General features: G+C 39.0%; 1 protein-coding gene across 1 annotated transcript in view; it reads right to left on the bottom strand.

The window, feature by feature from the left end:
* Positions 1-1274: 1274 nt before the first annotated feature.
* DKK2 (dickkopf Wnt signaling pathway inhibitor 2) overlaps positions 1275-23825 on the bottom strand; it is a 96647-nt gene continuing 74096 nt past the window's right edge. Inside the window, exons 2-4 of the mRNA XM_006727176.3 lie at positions 7300-7450; positions 5863-6018; positions 1275-3676 (exon numbers count right to left, since the gene is read on the bottom strand). Of these exons, the coding sequence (XP_006727239.1) occupies positions 3426-3676; positions 5863-6018; positions 7300-7450 (558 nt within the window). The 3' untranslated portion in view covers positions 1275-3425. The remainder of the gene's footprint in view (positions 3677-5862; positions 6019-7299; positions 7451-23825) is intronic.

Genomic DNA, 23825 nt, shown 5'->3' with positions numbered 1-23825 from the left:
CCAGAAGAAAATGTGTCACTCTGTTCTGCCCATCCATGCAGTAAATTTTATAGGAGCTCCCACAGATAGAAATGATGTTGTCTGGTGTTGTCTGAGAATGGGCCACTTTCTAGTATCTTGCTCTGGAACCTGGCTCTTTCTAGTATCCTCTGGCCTACGCTAAGCTACACACCACGCTCTCCGATAACTTTACCAGCCTAGGGTAATCTATCATCTGCCTTCCTTTCTTTTTTTCTCAAATGGCCTGAATTTGGGGGGGTGGAGAAAGGTGCAATTGATTGTTTCCCCCCTCAAATCCTAGGGCTATGATAAGGCATTGTGTTTCTTGGCTAAAAGGGAAGTCAAGACAATTTGTCAGTTTTCAGAGCATCTCCCTGAGCTCAGTGGAAAAGAAAAATATCACCCATATGACAGTTATAGTCTAAAAATACACTGTAGCTAGGAAATACAAATGTTCTCAATTTGAGGAAGTGGATAACTATTTAAGAATAACTATTTAAGTGACTAATTAGAATAATGTGGGAGTTATTTCAGCAATGCTTGAGGTATCTTCAACTCTGACCTCTAGCTATGGGACTGTTTTAGCTTCATTACGCGTCCATAGCTACACTTAATCCATTCCACTGTCATAGAATGTTTATTTTCCACATTTCTAGCCCATTGACATCTCTAATACAACATGGGCTTCTACAACCACTCCCAGTCTCAAAATTGGTGAGTTCTGTTTAACAAACCCTCCTGACATCTCTGTGTTTAGGAAGCAGAGGAAAGACTTTCCCAGGAAGTGGCTTTGAGTTCACTCAGGGCCAGGTAACTCAGTCCCTATCCATATAGGGATAAAGATATTTTGTAGCTGCTTTGTGCCATCAGGGAATGAACCAGTATGCTAAGCATGTTGGCATCTCTATTTGGGGACATTTTAATCGGGGTAGAAGATTATAGGAAATAGGCTAGGTGGCTTCAAGTGTTTTGAAGAAGTTTGTGGAGAACCGTTGTTCCAAGATGTTCCAGAACACAGAGTAAGAACAAATGGGTAGAAAGCACAAGCTGGGATATTTTAGTTTAATGAAAAATAACTCCTTAACAATTACATCTGCCCTGCCATGAATAAGCTGCCTTTAGTAATAGTAAACTGCCTTGGATCATCTCATAGCGAGGTCATCCAAAAGATTCCTACCCCAACTGTCAAATCAGATCATCCATTTGAACTCTGAGAATCTGTGATTCTGTGAAAGTTTTTCTCATAAGCAAAACACAAGGAAATTTGAATTCCGTTTTTGAAGGAGAAAAATTTAATATATTTTATCTTATTATACATTTTCCCTAAATTACAAAGTCAAGAGCTGCAAATATATTCTGCTACAAAGCTTTCTGTAAGAAATATCTCTATAAGAAAATACATCTCATTAACATTTCCTGTAAATAAATTACTTCAAATAATAATGTTGGGATGTACATAAGGGAAATAATGCAAAAACCAGATTGTAAATGTGATTGCTATGTAGGAAATGTTTGACTGAAATGTTCCATTTTCATGTTGCCAAGCTTATAGAAACCTGTTTGCACAAACTTTGGTTCTTGGATAGATTAGCTTATAATTTTTGTTTTAGCAGACATGTGGAAAAAATGTAAATCTTCAGCACCCTTGTAAATGGGTATGGGAAGCTGAAATTCTTAATAGACATGCAGGCTCAGATTCAATCTCTACTGGGAAAACTTGAATTTGAAACTGCAGAAGGGGTTTAAGTAAAAGAAAATTAAGGAGTGACTTGCAGTCTATAAAAGAAAAGGTCAAAAGTAACAACTATAAGATAACTTTTTTGCTTTATGCTCTAGACATAAATATTTAGAACTGAGTAAAGTAAAAAAAAGTAATAAAATGGTTTCAAAGAATTTGGAAACTGTGGTTTCTATAGGTTAGCAATATGTAGATTTTACAAGTTATTCCATTTATATTTTTTACTTTCAATGGCTGCAGTAAAACAGAAACAATATCTTTGGCAAAAAAAACAGCTGTTGCAGAGAGAGATTGGTACAGAAATTTCAGATGGTGCCATCGGCAAGTTAGACGTTTAGGGAGGACACTGGAACCTTACTGTACTACCTGCCTTGGGAGTCCATGTCATGAGACCTCCCCATATTATTTTAGGACCTCAAAAAATATAAAATAAATATTTTGAGGCCAACTGGTGACCTACACAGAACTCATCTGCATAGTAAATATTGTGATAGCAAATCCCATGGAAAACTTCCATTTAGGTTGTGCGGCCTCAGGCTTCAAATATGAATAGTCAGTTTGTGCCTCAGACATATGATCGACATGTTGCCAAAACCTGGGCACTTGACAAAGTTTTGTCCATTTCCTTTGTGTCCCTCAGTGCAGCACAAATGTAGATCAAGTTTCTATTATCAGCTTTTCCTCAATGTACTGCTGCGTGTGTAAAGAATAAATGTATTTACCTATCTAATCCTACCAAATATGGGAAATGCCAAAGCTTCAACAAATCACAATCTATTAGCGTTGATTCTGTATCTTGGACACCTTAAAAATTTTTGAAATCTGTGAAATTCTGCTCTGTACTATTCACAATTAATTGGGATAGTTTGGGAAATAAAATATATTCAGGGTAGGAATCACATACAATCAAGAAAAAGGTGCAATGCCATTCCTTTAGAAGGTGAATGGACTGTTTTTGTCTTATACAAAAACATTCTTGGGAATTACCGGCGAAAATAAATTTTTGAGAAATGTAACTAAACAGTTTAAAGCAAAACAACTTTGGTTTTTCCTAAAGGTGTTCATGAAAAGACTTGCAATTATTTTGAAATTATTTGGAAAATACTGACTGCTTTTTTTCTTATCTACCAAGGCCTTTCATCGAACCGTAGAAGTAGTGTTCCAAACCAAAAGGTGATTCTGTGTTGCAAACTACCTATGTTCCATGCTTTCATTTCCTATTTAACAACTCTTTTCATGTGAAAGCCTATTGTATGCCAAGGGACTATTTTGCTAAACAATAACCTTGAACTAGAAATATGGCTTTTAGGTTATTTCTATAGGCAATCACCAATCTGAAGGACACTGATCCTCCAGCACAACCTAAACTCTTGGAAAGTCACATGGTATTCGTCAGTACGTTTCACTGTGTGCTTTTTTTTTTTTTCAGTAATAGCATTTTCACAAATGTGTACATTATTTACATAAACAAGTTGCATCACGGGAATGCATCGGTTGTACTACATTTGTTACCTCTTTCTAATCTGCTTGTTCTCTTTTCCTTTTTCTCTCTCTGTGATCTCTATATTCGTATTACATTCTTTATGTTAACCATTCTTCTGAGATCCAAATCCTATTTTCCACCATGCTATAATGCATTAAATACACAGATTCACAGTCTGCTAGTGATGATTTTCCTCAGAGGTGATCATATCTTCTGACACACGTGGAGTCTGGCTTTGGAGGAATAGGTGGCATCTTTCCATACTTTACACGACAGGCCCTTTGCGCAGTCACACCGCTGGAAAATTTCCAGCCCATGAGAGCCCTTCTTGCGCTGTTTGGTACAGACTTCCCCCTGATGGAGCACTGGTTTGCAGATTTTGGTCCAGAAGTGGCGAGCGCAGCAAAACCCTTCGATGCAGTCTGATGATCGTAGGCAGGGGTCTCCTTCATGCCCTACAGAGATGATGACCAAAAGATATTACCATGACACTATAGGAAAAAATCCTACTTTGCAATCAGAAGCACATACAATATTTTTATTTATACTGTCTTCCATGGAGTTATCATTTATGATGGCAAGTCTTGGATTCCTATCGATCGGCTCTCCCTCTAATCATGTCAAGCCATTATTGTCTATTTTGATTATTCGCTGCCTGAATATCAAGCTTCATGAATAGCCGAGGACTGTGCTTCATCTTCTCTTTCCTTCGGCATGGTCTGCTCTTAGATCTTTCTCCGATCATTTTTTTTTAACGAGGTGAGTGAAAAATAAGCAAAGAAAGAGAATTGCTTTCAAGGTAATTAATTTGATACCTTCTTGGGAGGTATAAATAAACTCTGATTCAAAGAGAAAGCTGAAATTCTCAGGGACTCCTAAAACCCTGCCTCAGTGTCTAGCCAGGAAAACAGAAACTTAAGACAGAAGATGTTTAATGCAGAGAACTAGGCACGCAGGTGGCGGCAGGACCAAGAAGGCCCAGAGGATGGTAAAGCAACGGGGCAGGAAGCCGCTACCACATTTAGGCTGAAGGATCCAGCGGAGAAGGTCATGTCAGAATCTGGGGGCAGGAATCGCTAGCTGGGACTGGAATCCCAAAGGCCCCCCTGACAGGGAGCCTAGGACGTGCAGTCTCTAAAGAGCTGTGATTCAGAGCAGAGTAGAGAAAGGGCAGACAGCCCCAGGGTCAACAAAGAACCCATCATTAAAAACATGTGGAAGAACAGATCTGGATATTTAATTCAGAAAAAATGACTAAATCAGCAAAAGAGCAAACACACATCACAGCTGGCTTGATGTGTCACCTATATAAAGAAGGGGTCAAAAAACTTCTCCGTATTTTTGCCAGACTGTAAATATTTAGGCCTGTTAGGCCATATGATCTGTCACTCCTCAATTCTGCTGTCACAAAAGCAGACATAAGTAATGCCTAAATGAATAGGCAAGTCTGTGTTCCAGTAAAACATTATTTTACAAAAACAGGCAGTGGGACAGATTTGGCGCACAGGCACCAAAGGATTGTCTGTCAGCCCAGATATAACCAATCCCACTGTGTGATATGGTCACGACCCACTAGGAGTTCTTCCTAGTTGCCATCAGAAAACTATACATAAAACTATATAAAAATATTAGTAAACTTGAAACTGTATGGTGACATAGTTATCTATTGGAATAAGGAAGGATACTCATGTAATGACAAATGCATGTGAATTTGGTGGAATAGAAATAGGAGATTGGGTAAAGACATAGGTCTTCAGGGAGCATAGACAGGGGATAATTAAAGAGGAATTGTTCATCTTTTTAACACTATCCATGTCAACATTAATATTCCAGGTCTGACTAATAGGTCAGTTATTCCATAGGATACTAGCTCTGCAGAACATGAAAATGTGGGGAAAAGTTTTTGTGGTCAAGAAATATGGGGACATACAGTGTTTAAAAAACTGAACCAGTTTTCCTCACTGCTGGGCTTCTCAGAGCCCTCAACATCCCAATTGTATAAAGTTCCCAAACTGGGAGATGCATTATTACAAAACTCTTAAACACGGCACACTTTCATTCACAGACTGTCTTAAAAGAGTATTGCTCCACAGAACACACTTGGGAGAAGCCTCCTTTAAAGATGGACATGTTTGATGCCCTTAACATTCTACTAGTAGTAATAAAGTTCAATAATTTCATGCTTTCAAAATTTACTGTTAGTGATTACGCTTCCCAAATATTTTGATACAAGTAAGGGGACTTTATGACCATATATAATCCCACTAGAAACCAACTATTTTTGATAAGTTGGTCTATGAATAGTATATTATGTGGTTGTTTAGTGAAATTAAATTTCTGCAAAGGTGAGAGAATGATTCAAAAGCTTAGTGATTCAATCAAACATTTAAAGGCAGGACTGTTTGGAAAATGGAATGATTGATCAGGGGTGCTGCAATTCTCATAATATATATTTCCTAACAATTTAAGATCTCTTAGAAACCTCCAGCATCCTCAAAAGAATTAATACATTCAGTTAAAATCTTGCCAACAAAGTACCTTCCTTGTATTTTTTCTAAAACCAATGCAATGAATTATCAATATTGTAATTTTACTTCTCTTAAAACAAGAAAAAGTAAGCATAGAGCTACAGATCGCTTACCTTTTATATGTGACATCTTAGTGTGTGGTCTTCCTAGATTCTGCCATCCCAAGTCATGGTTTGAGTAATGACCATGGTTTCGATCTCTGTGTCGAGTGCCATCCAGAGCTGGGATGTGAGGGGTTAAGATGCTCTCAGTGACAGGGATGCAGATGCCTGGAGATGGCAAGTAAGTAGTTAGACTTATCCGATTCTATAAAGTGTGATTCTTACCCAAGTAGTGTGCTGATGTGAGGAGTGACGCTATCTCCTATCTATCTATCTATCTATCTATCTATCTATCTATCTATCTATCTATATCTATCTATCATCTATCTATCATCTATCTACCTATCTATCTATCATCTATCTACCTATTTATCTATCATCTATCTATCCATCATCTATCTATCCTCTATTCATTCAGCCATTCATTTATTTACATAAACAATATTAAATCATATTATTCAATATTAAATAGAATTAGTTTGGCCTAAGTCAGTCTTCCTTAATTTGAATCTCATCTCAAGACCAAGTGTCCATGGGCAAAAATAGGAATAAAAACATTTCATTATGTTGTGAATACGTGTGTTTAGAATAGTGACTTAGTAAGTATTAATATTAGCTATTCCTACTTTTAAAATGCCTGGCCAGACATCCATCTTCAGGATCCAGGTTCCTTTGTTCAATCAACCATACCACCCTAGTCTACATTGTAAACATCTCTAATGGTATGAGGTCTTCTTCCCTTCACCTGTCCCAGCTACTTCCAACAGGACTCTGCCCAGAGGTCAGGAGCATGTATATGGAGAGGAGTCTGATTATCTTGGTTTATATGACTAGGTTTATGTTTCAGATCACCTTCTGTAATTATTTAATGGTTTTGTCCTGTGTTGTCTGTGGTTCTTCATTTCATCATTAATGCTGAATTGTATGCCTAGAAGTCCATTGACATTGGGTGAAGTCATGCTTGTGGAAAGGCTGGGGAATAGACCCACGTGTCTCCATTTGGAGGAGCCAATCCCTCCCTCACTATGAGTGTGGTGCGTTGGGTAGGGGGGGCTTTAAAAGAAGACACCCTGAATATAAGAGCCGAGGTATGAAACTGGAAGAGGGACGCACGACTGTATTGCTCAATCACACCAGGTTCTTTGTTAGGTCTTTTGCACGTATTCACTTATGTGTTTATAGCTATTCACGTACAACACTTTGGCATGGCAAATCCTGGATTGCCATAGGATGTAAAATCTAGAAATATAGATCAGAGCCCAGGAAAACTAGGATTTGGGAGGTAATCCAAGTAATTGTACACATAGCTAACCCGTGATCCAATCCCTGCCAGTTTTGAAAGGCTCCTTGCATTTCGGGGGTCTGGCTAAGGCCAATGTAGTCGAATTTGCTAGACACGCCTCCTACAGAAAGGGGAAGAGGCCCGTCGACACTGAACTAGATCTTTACCATTATTGCAGCGGGTACCAGGACAACACATGCCATCTCTGTGGCAGCGCTTCTTTTTCCTTCGACACACCACGCAGGCCGAGGATCCCTGGTGGGGACTGTGGCAATATCTCCCAATTTCACATTCCTTATCACTGCTACAAGGGGAGGCCTGTCAGAAAGTGCAACAACAACACCAAACGCAAAGTCGATTAGATTCCGTCACACCTATCAAAGTTGCTGCAGCAAATCATGATGGGAAATAAATCACAGCAGGTTTCTCGTCAAAGGAAACAGGCCACTGAAATCACGTTCTGGGCACAGATCCTACAGAGCGACACTTCCCTCATCGAGGACCCTCTAACTACTGATTGTTGATGGGGACAAAGATAAAGTTGATGCTATTCCTATATTTTTGTTGACACGACTTTGGAGCCGGGATTTTGTGTGGATCAGTAGAGCCTTTAAGAGTACCTTTGGGGGCTCAGAAATTGTTGTGTCTGTTATGTTGCCACTGATTTATGGTGCAAATGAAACAGTGAGCCTCACTACTCCATTTTTCATCCACTGAACTGAATGAGGGGAAGTTTAAATGAAACAACAAAGGGCTGTGTTAGAAGCTAGAACACATCTCCTGCCCAGTTAGGGGACAAATACATTCAGAGTGACTCCCCACAAATCCTGCCCGTGAGGAGCACAGCAGAGAACCACTTCCGGAACCATTTGAGGTAACAGGCTGTTTGGCGCAAAGAAATCAAGGAGCAGGGTCCTCATTCCAAAAGCGGGTGATGAGCAGCAGTGGGGTTCTAAGCGGTCAGAGAAATGCTCAACTCCAATGACATCGTGTTCTTGAGAAATAAAAAGGCAGGCTCTTTACATACAAAAACAGCCCTATGGGCTCTGGCGCCTTCAACTTATACAGAAAGGACCTGGTGCCTCTATTTCTCACCACGTGCGGCTACTTAAGCCATGCCCTAGATTATCTCCCAAAATAAAAATACATTCTCCAGTTATGTACTCCTTGCCTCTTGGAAGTTTTCAGGACACTTAAAATGTCCCTGTTTGCAGAGGCAGAGTTGAGAAACTGAGCTGCTACGCCACACATCAAACTTCCTCATATTTTGAAGCATGTTGACAGGGAGGCTTATTTACAAGTTGTTTTTCTTTTCTTTTTGTAGCTCTTTCCTGTTTTCAGAATAATGCATGGGTTTTTTTTTTTTTTAATTGAAAAACACAAAAAGTAAAAAGAAGCTATGCAGCTGTTTTTAAGCACGCATAAAGGGTATGAATGTAAACCTATGGGCTAAAGTTTTTGTGACTCTCAAATAATTAGCGGGATTTGAGTTCTTTGCTTATGAAATGAGGTTTGGTGACCTTGGTCTGCGCGAATGGTCTATTTCTTTTCCCCTTCTTTCTCCCCCTCTTACACTCTCTTTCCTCCTCACCCTTCTGCTATGTGTGGCTACCTTCAGTGTCCCCGTGCTTTCTGTTTAGATCTGATCTTCTTCAGTTTGACGGAGGAAATAAATGTTAAGCTGACATGGGAGGCTGAAAACTCTACATGTTCTACGGGGGAAAAAATACACTTTCAGCATCATTACAATAGAAAAATCACGAATTTTGAGTTGCAAGGGCTTTTGAAGGATTGCATAGTGGCCATGTTTGATGCCTACATTATAATAGGAGCCAGATAGAGCTATAAAATGAATTTGCATATTATTGTCCCTTTCTGGATCTCCATCATTTGGCTTAATGGAGAATCTGAATGAGGTTAAATTCAGAGTATTAGGCCATTTTTCAAGAATCCAAGACTGATGAAAACAAAACAAATGTAATTTCCCGCCTTGCCACACTCTTTCCCCCAAGCACTCTACTCCCTTCATACTTAAACCCATTAATTTTAAGTGAAATACAATTCACATGTTTCTGATTCATTTACATTTATTTCATCAAATTGTTTTGCAAGAAACATTTGATGTCTTACAAGTTTTTTTTCTTCCTCAAAAATAGGACATGTTCTTTCAATGGAAATACACATGGGCTACCTAAAACATCATGTGCAATTTGCAACACAAACAACAAATCCTCAAGGGATTCTGAATATAGAATAATACTTGATTCCATTCCTTAAAAAAAAACACACACACAATAGTCTATAAGGTAAAAAACAAGTTGATTGCTAAAAGTAGCAGTTCGTTTTGCAGAAAATTGTGGAAGACACATCATTAACTTCCCATTCTCAGTTTGTGGGAAATGGAAAATGCTTGAAATGGAAAATATTTGATGCATGGGGCTCCTGAGTGGCTCAGTCCATTGAGCATCTGACTCTTGGTTTCAGCTTAGGTCATGATCTCAGGGTCATGAGATCGAGCCCCACTATGTGCTCCACACTCAGCACGGAGTCTGCTTGAGATTCTCTGCCTCTCCCTCTTCCTCTGCCCCTCCCCCCACTTGCACACACTCTCTCTCTCTCTAAAATAAATAAAATCTTTTTTTTTAAGAAAGAAAATATTTGATGCAGATGATATTGCAAAAAGTACTATGTTTAGTAGCCCTTTATTTGAATAGGATCACAGTAAAATCCTCACAAGTTTTTCAGAGGAAAGCTCAGTTGGTCTAAGAAATAAAATATATTAGAGGACATGCAGTTTTATTATGCTATTTTTGTAGTTTTATTTAAAGCCAATTTAAATAGAAATGACACAGGCAGAAAAAATATGCAGAATTTTTTGTAATGAAAGATTATTGTTAATGTGATCTTGCACTTGAAATGCAATCCCAGAACATAACATTAAAAGCAATTCTTTGACAATTAAAATAAAATTTTAATAATTGAAATGCAAGGTTATATTATATAGCTTCTAGTATGCTTATGAAACTCCTTGCTCCAATAAACAACCCTTAAGTATGAATAAAATCAAAAAGTGATAGGACAAATTGATGGAAGCAAGTTTTAGGGAAAGCGAAGAAGACGGGAGCATGCCTTACCTTCTGAAATCAATGTCTCCCAGCCCAGATCTACTCGGCCATATAGTTTCCTTTGGCATAACCATTAGCAACAAAACACAGAACATGAGAAAATATGGATCTGAACCATTAATAGCAATTCTCATATTTTCAGCCTAATACATTATTTTTCAATAAAGAGCTTGAAATAAGACATTTTCATCTCAAGGATGAGGGCTCTGCAGCTTGCTACTGTTTCTTCCCACATTTCCCCTTTAAAATGTCTGGAAATTCTATTGTAGTAGGCATAGAGAGGAAGGGTGGCAGAATGGGAAGAAGGGAGATACGGAGGGAGGGAAAGAGAGAGAGAGAAAGGAGAGGGAAGCACATGGTTAAAGTAGTTTTGGAGGATCCTGAAGAAGAGACGATCATGGCATTAATAGGCCACTGTAGGGAATTATATACCTTAATAAAAGTGCCATTCAGAAACTTTCCCATAGAAAAATCTTTATTTTCCACTTACTTTGGCCTCAAAAGCCTGTTGCTGTTCCCGTCTGATGATGGTTTTATGGCAAACAAAAAATGAATTTGAGTATCTTAGTCTAACTTTGCATTTAACAAAAACAATAATATGCCTCCCTGTTACTTATTTGTAGAAATTAATAAGAAGACCGATTTTTTTTAGCTGCTATGGAAATTATTAATAGTGAATTGGCATGGTTCTTCATTGACTTGTCTAGGTAAACAGTCTGAGGAACAGTGACATTTGGCTGCATAAGCATCCAGGAATACTTGCCTTCATGCAAAATCATTCATGACTTAGCCTCAGTCACAGTTAGGAGATGGATTCATTTGAGACACTTAATAATAGCAGATGATGGGCCATGAATTAAGAATATACGAGAACTGTCCATGATCAGGCCAAAAAACAAAGAAGTTTTGCCCAACCCCCTTTCTAGGCTAAAAATAGTTTCTGTAAATAGCAGCACTAGTTATCATTACAACCATGACAGGAACAAAAAATGAGTGAACGCATTGGACACAGCTTGAAAATAAAGTCCATCAAAAATGAACATTTCTTTTTAGTATAGAGGATTTTTTTTACATCTATATACTCTGTGCTAATTTGGAATCATTACTTAAAATTTTAGCAATGAAATAAAGAGAGGTTAAGTAACTTCTGCAGATAAGTCCTATGTGCTCAGTAGCAGAGAATTTGGGGATTCAGGGTCCTGCCCTAGCTTTCAGGCCTCCCTGCAAGGTATGATGACTAAGAGCATTAACTAGTGACAGTTTGTTGTACACATAGATAAGGAGTTTTCAGTGCTGACCTGTGTGCCGAATTTAGAGATTAGAAAAATAAACTTGGCCACTTCACTCTCTAGAGGCCTCCAAATACCAACAGCATGTCCTGGTGCAGCTGTTGGAAAGACAGAATACTGGCGGACAACATGGGCAATACTGTAAACAACATTTTCTCATTTCATTTCTTGACAACAGTTTTAGGTCCATTTAAACTCAATGTAATCAGAGTTACAAGCAAAAGCCCATCACGCAGTTAGTGATAATTAAATAATATTCTAATGAATGAAATAAAATGAAATGTTACTCCATCTTATTTGAACTAATTGAGCCTTTTTTTTTTTTTTTCAATTATTCTCAAAACTGCAGGGAGAAAAAGACCTGCTAATTCAAGATTAAGATTCAAGGTGGAATTTATTCTTATTTTTCAGGGCTGCCCATCCCTTAAAAGACACAAACACGATAATGACAGAATCAGACCCCTAAGAATAATGACATAGAAAATGTGTTTTAGGCATCTCAGCAGCACCGGCTATTGAACAAACCTTTGGCCACAACTAAAACCTTAGTGTAACTCCTGAGTTTTCAAAATAATGACATTGTTCCTGTTTAATGATGGGGAGAAAAAAAAAAAGAAGAGAGAAACATCACAGTGTTCATGTGGGCTGGCCACCCATCCGGATTCTTGCAAGACCGTCCTAGTTTTGTTGTTGTTGTTTTAATCGGGACAATCCTTTGTCCCCGCAAGCATTGTTTGTAACGATCGGAAGTTTTCTGGAGCCAGAAAAACATCATCAGCTGGGCAGGCAGAAGAAAGCCTGCAGGGGGACGACCCAGCTGTGGGAATAAAAAACATTTGGGGTGAGTGGATAGAAGGAGGTAGCAACAAAGGGCTGGGGACTAGAATGTCTAGAATGTCTGGGGTCTCAAAGACAACATAGCAGGAGGTTGGCAATTACATTTGGGAAATTGTTGCCATCACACTGGCTCCCCCTAGGTCCTTAAAGAAAAGATTAATTTCCCTTGCTCTGACTTTCCATCTGATAGTTCTCTGTTTCAATGTATCTGCAAGGTATGCTATCCTTTAAGGTGGTAATTGCAAAGTCAAACCTTAAGACTGCAACTTCAGGAGGTACAGGGACATAGAACTCAATCTGGCTAATGTGTGGTCGTATACTGCCTGCCAAAGGCTGTGCCACTGGATTTTTCCTTTGTCCACAATTACCTCTAGGGGATAAGGGTGTATCTTTGAGGATTCCTGAACATAAGGCCGGGAGGATTGCGCTACATTAAATTGGAGGGGAGAAGTTCATGGTGTTCTGGCTGTTTGCCACAAGTTCATGAAGGCAGCTGTTTGGGTATTCATTCAATATCCAATCATTGTTTATTCAGCATTTATTTACTGAACACCAGCTACAATCCAGACACAACCAGTTCTGTGATCTACAAATGTTTTCCCTGCACCATCCCTAAAATAATTTTGAAAAGTATATATCCTCTCACACATCTGACATGTAAAATCTTTCAGCATAAGTTTAGTTTGTTTTATGAATATGGCAAATAATGTTTATAAGATGAAATTCACAGTAATTTGACATGATTCAATAAAATAGCTTTTACCTACCTGATTGATCAATGCATACTGATCCTAAAATAAGTCACAACATGGTCATGGATATTTTTCTTTGAGAAAATTAGTTTTAGAAAATGTCCAGTTAAATTTTAAAATATACAAGTCATCACAACTATTTTAGATGTTCTGTATCCAGAATTTTCCAGCCAGCGCCAAGCTTCACTTTTAAAGAATTAATGACAAGACAAGGAAAGATGTGTTTAGGATGCCCTAATCAACTGTTAAGAACGTCTTTGTTAAAACCAATACTCCAAATTTTACTTTAGTCTGTCATCCATAAAAGGTTTTATTCTGCTGATTAATGCAGTATATCAACATTTGGAATGCATGACGATGTTGCCTTTCTTTCCACATAAAATGGCAAAAGACTTACTGTAAACACAGGCACATTCCCAGACAATTTTAAGGAAAAAAAATCATGGGAGTTAAGGATATGGAAATTGATTCCCTGAAAACAATTCATGCTGTGCACACCGTGGAAAACCTTTGAGTACCTTTTCCACATATTCATTTTAGGGCTGGGGTTGTTAGATATTTGGTTTTTGACACAGAAGTTCAGAGCTGAGAGAATTCTGCTAATGCTGCCTGGATCATAAGTTAGGAAAGATGGATCTCTGCCAGTGGTCTATTAACTTCCCCAGTGTATTCAGAGAACCTCACTGAAATCCTAAGAAACAATAATTGTATGAAATCAAGGCAAGGTTCTCCCTAACTTGGGTTGCTCCACCCTCTTCTCTGTTATCTCATTAACCAGAAAGGAGATTCCAGGGAATTCTCCACTTTGAACACAGAACCGCATTCTCAACAGTAACATGTACATTGCTGCTTTGATCATGGGGCAAATGGGCAAAGCTAACCCTTTCCATACAGTCTCAGCACCTAGAGAAATCGACACTTTGTAGTTTACCTGATTTTTTTTTTCATGTTTTTGACCCATTTCCCCTTATGTGGAATAGATAGGACAAAAACACTTCTGTTCCATGCTCAAAAAGCAGCATCTCCAGACTGTTTTTGCAGCAATGGTTGGAGACCTTTATACTCCATATATAATTATAAAGCCCTTTGTAATTTGGCAATTGGTGGAGTATAATTGTTCTAAACAAAACAGAGGAAGAAACCACACAATTTCAAGTTTTCTTCCAAATCCCGGGTCAAATGTTTACAATATAAAATTTTCAATGTAGCCTTACACATTTCCCTGACCTCATGACCTTCAGAAAGGTAACATGGTAGGAAGAATTTTGGAGTCATACTGCAGTTTGAATTATGCCTCCACAATTAATTCATTGTTCTAAGTTACTTAACAGAGTCTCAGTTTCCTCCTTAATAAGATGGATAGCATTCCTACTTTCAGCAGCGTTTCCCTGCTTACCTAATCTTTAAAATCTCACAGGATTTCTTTAAAAACTACTTACTCACAGACTCCTTCTCACAGAGACTCTAATTTTGTAGAACTGGATATGGTCCAGGAGTCTGTATTATTAATAAATAATATTGGTGATCATAGATAAGGTAAGATAGGGAAACACTGCTCTATAGAATTGTTGCAAAGATTGATGCCTCTCGTATACATATCATACAGAAAATATCTGGTCCCTATGAGATATGGACCCAATATTATTTCTCAGATAGACACGGGTCTAAGTGGGAAATTGGTTCCCTGACACATGAGTCTAAGTAAGAGATTCACTGACAACTATTTCCAGACAGGTTCATCTTTACTCCTACTACTTAGCCACTGTGCTTAGTGATAGGCTTGAGAATTTCTGAAACTATATGAAAAAATAAAGTAACGCATAACAAACACACCAGTGTACTTTGGGAGAAATACAGTGCAGACTCAGAGCTGTCAACACACCCATTGTGGCTGGATTGTTTCATACCCTCATGTGGTGTACACCTGTGTCTTGTTGGCAATATACAGCTTTGCAGTTTTCTTTGCATCATGTATCCTGGGGTCTTTACAAAAGAAGTACCTTTCCTCCCCATACCAAGTATGATAAATAGATGATGTGTGTTTTTATTATTTCCTATTTCTTATAGAGCATCAAATTCCCTTGCCAGTGAAAAATCACATTCAAAATTCAAATATTGATGTCCAGGTAGTTATGAAATCTTAAGATACTTTCAAATCGCTGTTTATGAAAGACCTTCCTTATGATTACAGAATAGGTCAGTGTTGGTAACTATTTCTGAGCCCAAGTGTAAGCACTTGTGAATTTTAAGTGTTACATGAGTTTGAGCCATTTTTCACTTGTAATATCATGGTTTATAAATGAAGATTAAAAAAATCCAGTGACGATATAGGTTAATGTGTGTGTTAATATACATACGTTTGTGTGTGTGTGCGCATAAGTTATCCAATGTATTATTTCAGGAGGTACACTTAAGAAATATGAAGCAGAATTTACCCATGAGAAGGTAGGACAGAGTTATTGGGAACTGAGAAAAGATGAAAATTTTAGTTTCCATGTAAAGTCCTTTAAATATTTTCTAATTTGCACTAGGTGTGTGTATTATCTATTAAAATTAATACAATATTTAAAAGAACTAATCTTCTGAGATTCAAGGTGAAATTTCTTATTCCTTGCTAATTTATGCTTCATAGCTTTGTATTAGGAAGGCTTGAAAGAACTTGGGTTTCAAGTTTCCAAGAACGTGAAAGAACCAGGACTTCTTGCAAGAGTATCAAGAATCCAGACTGAAGTTTCTTAATTAAAAATTTTCTGTTTTGTTTCATTGATGTCACCTTATTAGCAGAATCAGATTATTAATACATTTAAATTATATATAAACAATCCATTGTTCCAACAATTACTTAATTGAAGCAATGTTTATTTTCTTATTCATTTAGTATAGACCATGCAAACTTTACACTTCTCCAATCTCACTTAATTCTCTTCCATCTCCTCTAGGAATTAGGCTAGACTAATAATCACATGGCCACTTGCCACATTCTATTCTGATTTTGAGGAAACAGTTGATAGAAGCCAAGAAAATTGAAAAATTCATTCTTTTATGGTTGGGAAGATGGAAAAATCACAACAATATATATATATAATCTTCAATATTCGTTTGCAGTGAAAAGACTCAATTTCTATTTAAGAACTACTTTAAGCTCTGTATAAATATTGCTTGAAAATATAAAATGTTACCATTCAAATTTAGAGTCGTAAACAAGATGGCAGGCAGCATTTTATCCCTCCAGGTGTGCTGGGAGGAGAAGCAAAGACTTGAGAAGAAGCATGGCCCAACGTGATTCCTCAGAGGGTTGGAGCAAGAGGTTTACTTAATCATGATAGACACAAAGATTGACTTGACTAAAAACCTTTTGATTAAAAAAGTAGGATGCAGGGGCGCCTGGGTGGCTCAGTTGTTTAAGTGTCTGCCTTTGGCTCAGGTCATGATCCCAGGGTCCTGGAATCACCCCTCATCAGGCTCCTTGCTCAGCTGGGAATCTGCTTCTCCCACTCCCTCTCCCTCTGCCCCTCCCCCAACTCATTTGCCCACACACACGCGCTCTCTCTCTCACAAATAAATGAATAAAATCTTTAAAAAAAAAAAAACTATTGAAAAAGGAGAAAAAAAGAAGGATGCAGAGGTGGTTCACAATTTTAACAAGAATCCTGCCTAAATAACTCATGTCTTTCTGGCTCTGCCATTTGAAAGAAAATAAACAGTAAGTGTGTGAAGACTCTTGAACTGAAACCATTAGGACATGACACAGTACTGACATATGGAGGGACTAAATTGCAAGTTACATGTGCAGCAGGGTGAAGGGCTTTAACTCCTGAGCTTTGGATAAGCCAACTTGTCTTTTACTAAGAGAAAGGAATGGAAGTCATTCAATCCATTATTTTGCCATCCCAGTTCTTTCCCATTTCCCAGCTTGAGTCCTTTCCCATTTCCCAGCTTGAGTCCTTCTCTAGCTATCTCCAGCTAATATTCATATAACCTATAGAACAGGTTAAGAATCTGTGCTCCATGCCCAGGCTTCATTTTTATTTTTATAGAATGTTCAGTTGATGGGACAGGTCTCACATAGATATTCACATGAGAAGCACTGAAAACAGACTCGTATCATCATTTCTAGGTTCCGAAGTTGAGGGCAAACTGTGTTAGAGAGAGTTGGAACCAGTCTCAGAGTCTCTAACGTAACAGAAGGGTTAAAGCCTCTGGGTAGAATAGCTGCCTGACTTCCTGATGGATGAAATTACAAAAGCTAAGGCTACTCATTTATTTCAGACATTTGCAAGATGATTGGGTTCAAAAGCCCTAGCTTGGAGAGTATTTTTATTTTTAGGGTCTAATAATAGCAATTATGTGACCACATGTTGTTTATTAAAATAAAATGCTTTTCCAAAAAACAATCGATATCTCAAGACACACGTGGTCTTACTTACCAGCCTTCTACCCCCATGAACCAATTTAAATTCTTATTGTGTGGAAGAAGGAAGAGAAGTTCAGCACACAAGGACAAAGGAACTTACTCAAGCAAACAGCGTGGCATAAAGACATCACTCATTGGTTTATAATCTACTTCTATCAAAAAATTCTATTTAAATGCTTTGTTACAAGATTGGAAAGGGAGGAAGTTATGACAGATTCTTTGGTTTGTGTGACCCTAGTGTTCAAATATCAGCCTCAGAAATGTGGTACATCTTGCGATGACATACTCAATGTGTTAGTAATCCCAAAGAAAACACATTGAAGACGTTGGTCCCCCACGCCACCCACATCCCATACATCTGCTTTGGTGTGGTGACCAGCACATTCTCCATAGTGCAAGGGAGGTCAGGTGATTTGTAACTAGATGAAAAAAATGAAACCCTGTCTCCAGGCTTAAGTCACTTCCCCTCCATCCCTCGGTCCTTCCAGCCTGTGCAAAAAGTATGCTCCTCTGTATCTCTGTTGCTTCCATTATTGGCCCTTGTTCATTCCTAAGAATCCCCAGATGTACTGGCATTGGACTCTTTTTAACACCTCTGTGTCTGGCTCACATTCCACACTTTGTAGAAAATATAGGGCTTGAAAATGTGAGACGGGGGAGGGAGGGTGGGAAAGAGAAGTGGAGCGCAACTAGGAAAGGGAGGACCACCCTCACACACCCCGGCCCCGGGGACCCCAGTGCTGTTGGCTAGTCAGAAGTCTGCGTGAACAAACGGAATAGAACTCGTTAGCCAAATGGCTAATAGAGTCTTTATACAACTTTGCTAGGGTTGATCTGTGATCCTATACTTTTTTCAAATATTTTTTTCCCTCTCGTGCAACGCTGAAATGTTTCTAGAACTATGTTTGGAATGCTATGGGAAATCTGTCCTGTTTGTCTGGACTGAAGGAGGCCGCTGTACACACGCCAGCTCTATGGGGCACTTGCACTCCCGTTAGCCACACTCCCTCAGGACCAGGCACTTGTACACGTTTTTCTTCTGCCAAGAATACCTTTCCTCCATTTACTTCATCATCGGAATAAATCCAACTCACCGTTCAGAGACTATTTCAAGTAACTTTACTTTTGGGAAATCTTCTGGGCTGGCTCCTCACTTCCAGCTGATTTGGATGTTCCATTTCCCCTGCACCCTGTTAATACCTCAAGCTCATCTGTACCATGATATAGATCATGCTCTGTTACATTCTTCCTCTGCCTTCTTTATACTCTTTGATTACAGAAATCATCTTTCACTTCTGTATCCCCAGTGGTCACATCATGCCTGGAACAACAGCATTCTGTATTTTGTCCAGTAATGAATTAATGAATGAGGTTTTGTTGTTAAAGTATTTGGAAATTTGTACAATGAATTGCCAAAAATGCTCACATAAGTACCAATCAGAAGACGGTTAAAAAAAAAAAAACTTGAAAATTAAATGGTGATATTTTTATACATTTTGAAATGGATTTTTGAAAATCAGCTAGGTTCTACATAAGCCATTTATCACTTAGCACTATATCGCTAAAGACATCATTATGTGTTTCAGAAGAAAAGAGATGGGCTGATGAGTAATTTTCCACTTAGCTTTGTGTTTCATGTGGAGCCTCAGATTCACATTTTCAAGTACGATCACCAGCTTCTTTATATTACAATTCCTGTAGCTGATGATATTTTTCACATGTAAATTATCTAAAGTGAAAAGTGGGCTCCCTCATTTCTAAGTGGTATCAGTGGTCTCTGCCAGAGCCATCATGCTATCCGAGTGGCCCTTCATAGCAGTGACTCTGGATCTCACCTCTTTCCTAATTGTCCTCAGGCCACTGTTTAAGCCTACTGGTGGGTTGGAAACTATGACTCTGAGTACTTCTGAGGATCAGACGAAGCTGGTGACACTCCATCCTAAATACTTCTTCTAACTTTTCTTTGCCTTTAGCTCTTAATATTTTTCTCATTGGTGGATCATATCTGATAGTCTTCATAGTTAATCCCACCACTATGACATATTATTGCACAGAAGCAAGAAGGTGACTGAGTAGTTCATGTTGGCTTCCTTTAAACATCTTGGAGGTACACAGATGGAATACTAAGGGGATCCAGTTACTTGAGATACCTTGGTCACAGCAATATAGCAACCAGAGCATAACAACGAAAGCAATTTTTCCAAATGTGTGCCTCATGGAATGCCCCACCAAAGCATTTATCGGATTTCTGACTTGTTTAGGATCCTAAACAAATTGAACTAAACAAGTTTCTCACAAGCCATGTTAAATTAGTTAAGTCTCACGGGCATGTCAATTTTTACCAGAAAACGTGGACAGTGCTTTTAGATTTTGAACCAAATTGATTTCAAATCGTGTCTATAGTTCTTGCACAAACCCATCCAACTCTCCTCATTGTGCGCACACATCAGAATTTGAGAGATACCCGTACACTTTTCACACCCACTCCCAAGTTTATAAACTTAAAGGAATTTATGAAGGACTTTATTCAGCCTAAGCTAGGTGCATATTTGGCATTTGTGAAATGATGAGATGGGCCTATTGCCTGGGCAAAGAGGTAAGAAATAAGAACTCTACTTTCTAGGTTAAATTTTCTAAGTTGTATGTTTGCTACATGTTTTGAGTCCAGGCAGGGATGTCACTGTGTATCTTAAAAAGTTGAGTCTCTATATGACTCCTGTACAGTTTAGCTTCCCAGTCTAGAGACTAGAGTGATTGGATCCCCTTGTTCTGTAGAAAGAGGAAAGACACAGCCACACCTGGGCACAGCAGGTATCAGACAGGGTGGATTACGGTCTGACTATAACATTTCCTGGGTTTAAATGAGATCACCAGAACTTCATTCACACAAGCAAGTCAAGTTGTTTCCACATTAACATTGGATGAAGTGATTTTTATTACAAAAACCCAGCACTAGCCAGGCTCTTTCTGAGGGCAGATCAAAAGCATAAGGATCTGGTCATGTGCTGCTTTTCATCTCCCCTCCTTGAACACAGCACTGCCTAATGCATGCTGATCAAATTCTGCCTGGGATTTTAAACAGGATGGTCTGGAAAAGCCAAGAATAAGCTCTTGAAATAAGACTGCTCATCTCATAGTAACGAGGGCTGGAGCTGTAATTTTGTACATGGTACATTGAAAACTGTTTACAACTTGCAAATGATGATCCCAAGAAACATTAGAATGCCTTTCTTATAGAGATAACATTAATAACTAACAGCAAATTTGCTAAAAAGTCCAGTTCTGCTTTCTGGGAACCTTCCAAAAAGAAATCACAGCTCTTTAAAACACAGTTTCACAGAATGCATCAGTTAAAAGAGTAATCAGCCAGTTACTGATTATAGAATAGAAATTAATATTAATATTTAACAATAACTGTACATAGAGTTATTTGTCTTCAAAGTAGTGAACTCCTTATGTATTAACAAATTAGCTCTCTCTGTCACAACTGCCAACATGTGTTTGGAGAACTCTACAGAGAATTTTATTTAACATCCATGTGTTCTGTTCTGTGTCCTGGTAGTATCTGCAGGGCGATCTTTCCACTGTTAGATAAACATGTTTGGATGTACAGAGATGGGGTAATAATGCACACCCATGTCCTGCTGTCGGGCCAGTTTGCTGCTGAGTTCTCAACCAATACCCAATCAAAGGCAAAAAATGTGTTTCCAGTGATAGAGCAGTATGGTTTTCATTGAGGACAGACTGCCGAAAATAAGACAAAAATTGTCTGGGAATTTGGGTGCTTAACCTGGGTGTGGTGAGGATGACTTTTCACATTTCTCACTAGAGTTCAGTAACTCTCCACATAACCTCAGCCCAGCCGTGGATCCTTAAATCCACCGTCTCACCAGCCAAAAAGACTCCTCCTGCTAACACATGCCACAGTGGCTAGAGCTACTCTACAAACTGCACATATTTTCATGAGACCCTGAAAATAACAGGCTCCTGGAAACTACAGATATTTTGCAGATGTGCTTTCCACAGAAATGACTTCACAATTCGCCTAGGTACTTGATTGGTGTGTCCCTTTATATAAACGAATGAAGACCATTCTTCATTACAAATCACAAATTTTGATGGCAATCATTTCCCCTTGATAATTTCCAAAACTGGTAAGCACTCAAGAGTTCTATTTACTGGATATTTCATGATTTTAAGGAAGTGTTGTTAACTTTCAGTTTTAATAATAGTACTGTACTTATTTTTAAAAAGTTCTTTTCTCTTGGGGTGCCTGGGTGGCTCAGTTGGTTAGGCAGCCGACTCTTGATTTTGGCTCAGGTCATGATCTCAGAGTCGCGAGATCAAGCCTCATATTGGGGGTCCATGCTCAGTGGGAAGTCTGCTTGAGATTCTGTCTCTCCCTCTCCTTCTGCCCCCCCCAACTCCTGCTCTCTCGCTCTCTCTCAAGTAAGTAAATAAACCTTTTTTTTTTAAATAAAAAGTCCTTTTTTCTTAAAGACACAACTGAAATATTTGTGGATAAATAATATGATGTATAGGATTTATTTTTAAATGCCTTGCAGAAAGTGGGGATGAGTTGGGCAGTGTGGATGAAGCAAGATTAGCCATGAGTTTAAAACAATTGAAGCTACAGGATGGGCACGTAGGGAGATTCACTCATACTATTCTACTTTTGTCTATGTTTGAAATTTCCAGTAGGAAGAAAACTAAGAACTCCTGTAACATAGGCAGAACTCTTCAAGGAGCAGCCAACTCCAGACGCTTATCTGAAATCCCTTGGTTCCACACATGGAGCACAGGCAGCATCCTGACAATGTGGAGTCAAAATTCTCTCCTTCTCCTGATTCCATCCTCACCTCGGAGAGGCTCAAAATACAACCCCTGATAAGACTGCACCAGGCTGACAAGACCTCTGCTGGTGTGAATAAACTTCTGAGCTTCCCCGAACTGGATTATTCACAATTTACTAAGCGGAGGTGGCTCTGCGTTCATTGTATTCATGAATGAGTGCTCCGGTCTCTGATGTTCCAATCCCTAGAGTGAAAATTATCCCAGGAGCCCACAGGAAAATACCCATTGCAGGCCATTGCCATCCACTGAGTATTTACTGCTGGGCTGCTAATGTAGGCATCTTAGGGGTGGTAGAGAGGCGTAAGACGTGGTTCCTGCCCGTTAGAAAATCACACGGGGCAGAAACAAGCCATTGCTCGTTTGGGTAGTCACACCCAGGTGGTAACGATACACTTACTCTCAGCCCGTCTTTTCAGGGAGCACACAGGAACCCCATTATCTTAGAAAAGGCAGACAAGAGGAAAGAATCGATATCAGACTGAATGGAATTTCCTTAAGTACATGGAGTTTCTTAATTTTTTTATTTTGCTTTTGGTTTTGGAAGAACTGGAGGAGTATGTATGACCAGGAGGTGTAGGATTGTATCTCTTGACGCCAGCTACGTCAGGTGCAGTTGGTATTCCCCTCCGCCCACCCCGAATTCATCCCATGGCAGCTGCTTTGGGAAGTACGGTAAAGATAAAATGTTTTCTTTAAAATGCCACATTATTTGGCAACACTTGCTAGATGTCTAATTGAAATGACAGGGCTCTCTGGTTTTCAGGAAAAATAAAAGTAGCGAAGAATAGTCACTCTCCGAATAGCCTTCCCACAAACACATCTGTAGAGCACCTTCTGGTTGGCACAGAGCCTTCAGGCACATTTTCTCGCCGGTTAGGGAGGTGAGCTGGGTAGGCAGTTCTTTAAAAATCACTGATGTGAAATTCACATACTCTAAAGTTAACCATCTTAAAATGAATAATGCAGTGCCCTTTAGTACATTCGCAGCGTCGTGTGACCACTACCTCCACCTAGTTCCAAAACATTTCCGTCACTTCAAAATACACCCCTTCCACCCCAAACCCATTAAGCAGTTTGGGTAGGCTTTACTAACTTCAGCTTTACAAGGGAGGAAGTTACTCAGCTGCTGTTAAGTGACTTGCAGAATGTAAATGCCCCATCCAGAAACAGAACCCTGGTTTTCTAACGCCGCGCTCCTTACCAGACGAGTGGTTCTCAAACTTTAGCCTACATCAGAATCACCTGGAGGACATGTTGGACCATGTTAGATTGCCGTGCTCCGGCCTCAGAGTTTCTGATTCAGTGAAGTCTGGGGTGGGGGCTGAGAGTTTGCATTTCTTTTTTTTTTTTTAAAGATTTTATTTATTTATTTGACAGAGAGAGACACAGCGAGAGAGGGAACACAAGCAGGGGGAGTGGGAG

Source organism: Leptonychotes weddellii, chromosome 2 (assembly GCF_054177405.1).
Source record: "Leptonychotes weddellii isolate Sample4059 chromosome 2, ASM5417740v2, whole genome shotgun sequence".
Lineage (NCBI taxonomy): Eukaryota > Metazoa > Chordata > Mammalia > Carnivora > Phocidae > Leptonychotes > Leptonychotes weddellii.
The sequence above is the reverse complement of the archived record's forward strand: the minus strand, read 5'-3'. Positions and strand labels throughout refer to the sequence as shown.